General features: G+C 46.7%; 1 protein-coding gene across 1 annotated transcript in view; it reads left to right on the top strand.

The window, feature by feature from the left end:
* Positions 1-6,815, top strand: part of LOC108802355 (adhesion G protein-coupled receptor E3-like) — a 33,989-nt gene that overhangs the window by 6,484 nt on the left and 20,690 nt on the right. The window contains exons 4-6 of the mRNA XM_018574220.1: positions 835-995; positions 2,314-2,508; positions 4,867-5,102. Coding sequence (XP_018429722.1) covers positions 835-995; positions 2,314-2,508; positions 4,867-5,102 — 592 coding nt within the window. The remainder of the gene's footprint in view (positions 1-834; positions 996-2,313; positions 2,509-4,866; positions 5,103-6,815) is intronic.

Raw genomic sequence — 6,815 nt, 5'->3', positions numbered from 1 at the left:
CTTGTAGGGTAAATACATTGTCACTGACAGTAAGACTGGCCATCCCCAACTCGAATTTTGACCGATTCAGCAGGAATCGAGCCATGGATGTCTATTTTGGTACAACGAAGTTGAATGAGTTGGGTGGAAAACTGTTGGCTGGCTAGTGACTGCAGCCAATCTGTTCTTTCATCAGGCACCTTCAATGATAGCATTACTTTTTAAAAACCATAATACATCCACATGACACCCCTTCTAACACAAGTCTGAGAAACAAGAAGTGTATTCCTTTTTATAGGCAGTGGGTGGATACATGTTCATCATTCCTTTAGCCCCTAGTAGTCAGCTGAGCACACAGAGCTCTTTATCTAGACTTGTTATGGAAGTAATAATACTTAAGTTGTACCCCCCAATTGTACTCCCCCTAGAGTGTATGATGCCTGCACGTTTTTAGTCCCCGAGTGCAGAGCTTTACATTTGTCAACATTGACTGAGTTATTCACAAAAGGTTGAAGGGTTTGGAGAAGGCCGGAGAAGTGAACAATCTAGGACAACATAGCTGGCCCGGGAAGTGAGCTGAATTGGAGAGTTTTTCCAAATCAGCTATTTTGGCCTAGATTGTTCACTTCTCCTGTCTTCTCCAAATTCTTCACCCTTTTGTGAATAGCCCTGTAAATGTAATTTTCCAAGTAGTTGCCCAATCCACCAATAGATTCAGGTCTGCTTGTAGGTTGGAGACATCTTGTATGGACTTTATCCCAATACCTAGCTTGGTGTCATCTACAAACTTAGAAATGGTAATTTTCATATATGAAATCAGGTGCTAAAATGTGTAAATCTTTCCATTGCAGCCAGTGAAGCCCTTTTATAAGGTCACCTGTGTATTTTGGGACCCTGTAAGTAATGGCTGGTCAGATGAAGGCTGTGTCACGGGACAATCTGATGGCACACACACCAACTGCTCCTTTACCCACCTCTCCAGCTTTACACTCCTCATGGCACCTCATGGAATCCAGGTGATTACAGCAAATGGGAATTCTATTAGGACTTCTGATAACACTTTGAGAAGGTCACTTTTGTCTTGGATAAAATCTTCAAAGCTGGACTCTATGTCCCTTGTAATTCTCTGTAGAGCATCACTGGGACTGGCAGTGGGATGGCAGTACATGCAGCCAACCTGCATACAGGGGCGGATTTACTCTCTTTGCTGCCCCAATGCCATGTTCGGCAATGCGCCCCACTGTATGCAGGCTGCATAAAAGTGATCTCGGCATCATTGTTGAGATCACTTGTACAAAACAAGCGGCAGCTTCCCTGCTGTACATTTAGCTTTGCTTGCCCAAAGCAGGGCTAAAAGTACAAAACAACTACTGTCCCAACGCCCAGAACTGCATACGCTGGGCGTCGGGAGATAGGAATTCCACAGCCCTGCTACCCCCCTACTCCCTGCTGCCCAGAGGCTGGGCCTTGGTTGGCCTTGTGGGAAATCCGGCCCTGCCTGCATACACATGTGCTGATAAGGAACATGCCAACAAGAGGAGAGAGCAGAGAGATGGCCTCATTGGTTTGCTGATGTACCTTTACTATCCAGTCACAGGCTGGGGGAAGGAAGGTACCTACGTGTCAGGTACCTACCTGTGTTGCTTAACTGCAGCAGAGATACGTGAAGTCACCTGGCCTGCTTTGCTTTCTGGTAGGGCTATAGAAATTTCAGTACCGAGTGGACAGAAATACAAATCCTTTAAAAGGTGAAACAGCCCCCATATGTGTATTGCAGAGGTGCGTTTAACTGTTTGCCTGGAGTTCAGATTTAAAACCAACAAAAAAGTTTTACCTATTGCACAGAATAGATAACGAGCAGCATTTTCAATGATTTCACCATCATGATCCAATTATGTTAAAAGCATCTGCACATGATTGGGTATGCACAGGGCCAGATTAACATAGGGGCTACAGGAGCACCAGCTCTAGCACCAGCACCAGCTCCACATCTGAAAATGGCCCGGATCACCTTGGTGTGACCAATGGACATCCGGACTGAACACAATTGGAGGCACCGCCGACTCTCTAATCAGGCATATTAGGTGGTCGCTCAATGAGGTCTTGCGGGACCCCAGCGAAGAGAGTGAGTGGATGCCTAAATAGAAAGTCGACTCTGCTGCTTCCCGTCCAAGTGATTGACAACACCAGGCCTTAATCTATCCCTGGGTATACAAAGTGAACAGCAATTTACTTTTTACATGACTGGATAGTTGAAGTGAATATTAACACAATTTCTGAGTAAAGATTTTTGACTCCTTTAGTAAATCAGCCTCTTTGTCTCTGTTTGCACAGGAGGATTCTGCTCTTACCATTCTCTCATACGTCGGACTGAGCATATCTGTTGTCTGCCTGTGTCTGTCTCTCCTCACCTTCATGCTGTGCCAGGCTCTGAAGAACGCTCACTCCTCCGTCCTCACAGCTCTCTGCGGATGTCTCTTCCTGGGACAACTTTTGTTTCTGGTTGGCATCCGCCAAATCTGGAATAAGGTAAGTGTTCAAAGCCTCACCCAAGGTCTCAATCAGCATGTAACAGGGTGTTGGGCTTGTAGTTCTCTCTCGTTCCAAAGTTTTTGTTTTTGAAATAACTTGAAACTGACCAAAGTGACTGCCATCCATCGTTGTTTATTCCATATTGAATCAAAAATCAAGAGCAAAGCCAGATTTTTATCAAACAGAATATTTTAAATGTAGCGCTCACCCCCAAGGGTATAGATCGGTCCCCCATAGCCTGTCTTGAGTTTATTTCTACCCCAAAAGCTCTTATGGACCCTCCAGTGGTGACCAACAAAACAGATTTCCACGCAGATGTTCTAATGCTTGAAGAACTTTATTGAACGACCTTGGGAGAGAGGGTTGGGGCACAGGCCACCCAGGATGTTGTAGACTCCAAAATTCAGGAACAGAGTATTCCCGGACTTCACAGATAGAGAGTCTTTAAACTAATTTGTCAATATGTGTCTTCAGCTCCTGGCTGCAAAATACTTGGTGATTTAGCTACCAGTCCATCAGGGGGAAATCACCATACTTCAGTAGAAGACCAACGTCTCAGGTGCCCTATATATACTGAAGTTCCTCCATGGTATCTCCATCTCCAGCTTCATTCTCTAGGCCTCAGTCCTCATGGCCTTCCTCAGACAGCCAGCCTAGGAGAATCAGACAATCTACATAGCCCTCCCTCAAGCCGCAGCCCAGGGGAGGCTCACTCAGACCTCCTGAAAATGTATAGCCTCTCCCACTGCCAAACAAACCTCCTAGTGGTTGGCCAGGGAGGTTCAAGAATGCCTAACTCTCATTAGTGCAGCCTCCCATACTATTGCCAAGGTACATTCCCCCAGCAGCAGACACAAGCAAACAATCACCATAACTTAGGAAAAACTGCTGAACACCAAACTATCAATCCAAATCAGATGGACTACAATCTAACAGCCTCTAAATTTAAATAGACACTCCCACTTAAGGCAGGGTGGCTACACAAATAAAATAAATAAATATGACATTGACAAAAATGATGGGACCCTTAAACTAATATTTTGTTATTTGAGACAATTACTACTGCACCTAACAGCAGGTAGTTTGGCCCACTCTGGCTACTTGCTGTCTCAGGTTTCAAGATTGTCTTCTGCAGACTGGATGTTTGGCTCTGTCTTTAAATGTTTGATAGACTTCAGATCAAGGTTTATGGAACACCACTTCAAAATAGTCCCAAGCTTTGGGTGCTTTTAGCTGGGCGTTATGGGTCACAGGTAGGGTTGCCACCTGTCTGGGATTCACCCGGACAGTCCGGGTTTCGAATGCTATGTCCGGGTTTCATGGCAGCTGAAACCCGGACACAAGATGTCAGGCAGACAGGGGCAACCAAAATTAAGATAGAGGCTACTGGCCCCCCACTGAAAATAGTCTCGACTGTGATATTTAGATATTAATGAGTGGTGCTATATACATATGAATAAGCGGCGACTCATTCTCCCCAAAAAAGTTCTGTGCTTCGCTAGAGTGTTCGGGTTTCGCTGGAAGAAAAGGTGGCAACCCTAGTCACAGGCAGTGGCGTCACAAGGGGTGTGCGGGGGGTGCGGCCTGCACCCGGGTGCCACCATTGGAGGGGTGACACCAAAATGACTCACAGTCAATTTGGTGTCACCACCCTCTGAAAAGTCTGGCGCTCGGTCATGGACCGAACGCCTGACAGTATCAGGAGAGAGGAGGGGACCCGGCGACATACCTTATCCCGCCGGGTGACTGTCCCCTCCTCTCTCTGCCGGCGTCCATCACCAAGATAGCCGCCGGCAGGTATCAGAATACTGCCGCGCGAAGACGTCATGCACAGTGACGTCTCGGTGGGGTGACACTCGGTTACCGCTCCGGGTGTCACCCAGCCTCGGGACGCCCCTGGTCACAGGGACCTTAGATTGTAAGCTCCTTGAGGGCAGGGACTGATGTAAATGTGCAACTATGTAAAGCGCTGAGTAAATTGCCGGCTCTATATAAATACCTGTAATAAATAAATGATAATGCTGGAGGACCCATGACCTGCAACTGAGACAGAGGTTTCTAACACCGGGCAGCACGTTTTGCTCCAGAATTCCTTGATAGCCTTCAGATTTCATTGTGCCCTGCACAGATTCAAGGCACCTTGTGCCCGATGCAGCAAAGCCGCCCCAAAACATAGCCAAACCTTCTTCATATTTCACAGTAGGTGCAGAGTGCTTTTCTTTGAAAGCTTCCTTTTTTTCCTCTGAACATAGAGCTGATGTGACCTGCCCTGAGAGCTATAATGGTGCCAACACATTGGCCATGGCAGTATATATAGAATATGATGACTATTTCCCATTCTTTATCTGTCCTCAGCTCCTGTGTGCTTTCATTGCTGGTGGGCTCCAATTCTTGTTCCTCTGTGCTTTCGGCTGGATGTCCGTTGAGAGTGTCCTCCTCTTCATGACTGTCCGAAACCTGAGGGCTGTCAATTACATGGCCTCCCGAAAATCAAACTTCCCGATGTTGTGTCTTCTGGGGTTCGGTATCCCGGCTGTGATTGTGGGGATCTCAGCAGCTGTTCATCCACATGACTATGGGACAGAAAAAAAGTAAGTTCTGGTCTTATTATCTGTCCAGCTTGGGAGCGATTATATAATCTGGTATCTGTTTTCATCTGTAGGCCTTGTATGTAGTATGTAGCACAAGAGCATGGATCAGACTTGGAGTCCAGTAGCTGAAACAGCAGGCCAAGTCGTAGTCAAACAGGCCGAGTTCGGTACACAAGCAGACGGTAGTAGTATAGGAGCAGGCAGAAGCGTAGTCAGAGATCAAGCCGAAGTCAGTAGCCAAAGGTATCAGGTATGAAGAAGAAGACGATGAGAGTAGTTGGTGAATCAGCAGCCAAAGGTCGGTATACGGGTAGCAGTATGTGCGGATTGTATCACAGGAGGAGCAGGAAGCAAGATATTGGCAGGAGCACAATAATCTGGCAAACAGGAAGTGCAGAGGCGTGGCTTAAATAGGAAGTTCAAGGGAGGAGCAAGGAGTTCAGAGTTCAGCAGAAACTAGGTTTATAGGAGAACTATGAGGCGAGTGAAAATCACTCAGCCGACCTGTGACAATGAAACTGTCACAAGTCGGCTCAATAGATTGGGAAGTGAGAGAACACATACCGTTGTTCGCTCAACCTCTCGATCCTGTCCCTGCAGAGAGCCGTGACTGTCACTCACGGCTCCCTGCAGGGATTCCCCCCCTCCCCGCTCCAATCCTCCAGCACTGACTGGCGGAACGGACGGGACGGGGGAGGGGGCGGGTACAGCTGGTTCTGCCTCTAGATAGGCAGAGCCAGCTGTCAGTCACGCAGCTGGGTGGATCCAGACAGTAATGTGGGGATCCATCCCGGCTGCGGCGTCTCAGTATACCGCTACCTGTAGCTCGCGGTATACTGAGCTTTGGGTGAGGGGAGGATCAGGGCCGGCCTTAGGCCTTTAGGCGCCCTGTGCGAGAAAGCTTTACAGCGCCCCTCAGTGGCCACACCCTTTAGTGGCCACACCCCCGTAACCACACCCATTTTCCCCAATATCCGCACCATTTAAAGACTCCTATTTTGTTAAGCCGCAAAGAAACATATAAAAAAGTATGATAAAAATAAAACTTTTATTCAAAGGTATTAAACTTGTCGGCACAATAGAAGTATTCTTATCAAATAAAACAACTGTGTGGCTCAGCAGTTAGAACCACCGCCAGCTACAGCAGAGGCCCTGGGTTCAGATCTGGTTCCTGAAACATGATCATCTGGTTAGGGGGTAAGTCTATCCCAAACGGTTTTCTCAGTTTGAGTCTACACCAATTAATTCAACAACCTGGCCTGGTTCTTAAAATGCTGATAATTTCCCATAGAAGACCTCCCTGAGAACCCAGCTTCATCATTCCACCGCAGCCAGAAAATATCTCCTTTGCCTTCATGCTGAGCTTTATTATCACCACCTTCTTGCTAAGTTCTTCATAAGTATACGTAGAGCAAAGTTTTTCCTTGGCATGTTGGGCTCCAGAAACGGGGTGGAGGCAGAACTTAAAGTGACATTAAACTCTCACATTTTTTAACATAAACCAATACTGTAATGTGCGCCTTACTGTAATCCATGGTAGTTTCCCTTCTCTTTGCTGCTCTTCCTTTTATCCATCAAAATGTTTATTGAAATCACAAGAGATACAGCGGTAACATGTACAGAAAAGCGAAGTAAATCACAAAATGTACATTATACAGTGGGAAGAAAAATAAAAAAAGTATGGCGTTGCAGCTCCATTGATCTTACATTTCA

The sequence above is a fragment of the Nanorana parkeri genome, unplaced genomic scaffold (assembly GCF_000935625.1).
Source record: "Nanorana parkeri isolate BGI_ZX_2015 unplaced genomic scaffold, ASM93562v1 scaffold2822, whole genome shotgun sequence".
NCBI lineage: Eukaryota > Metazoa > Chordata > Amphibia > Anura > Dicroglossidae > Nanorana > Nanorana parkeri.
The sequence above is the reverse complement of the archived record's forward strand: the minus strand, read 5'-3'. Positions and strand labels throughout refer to the sequence as shown.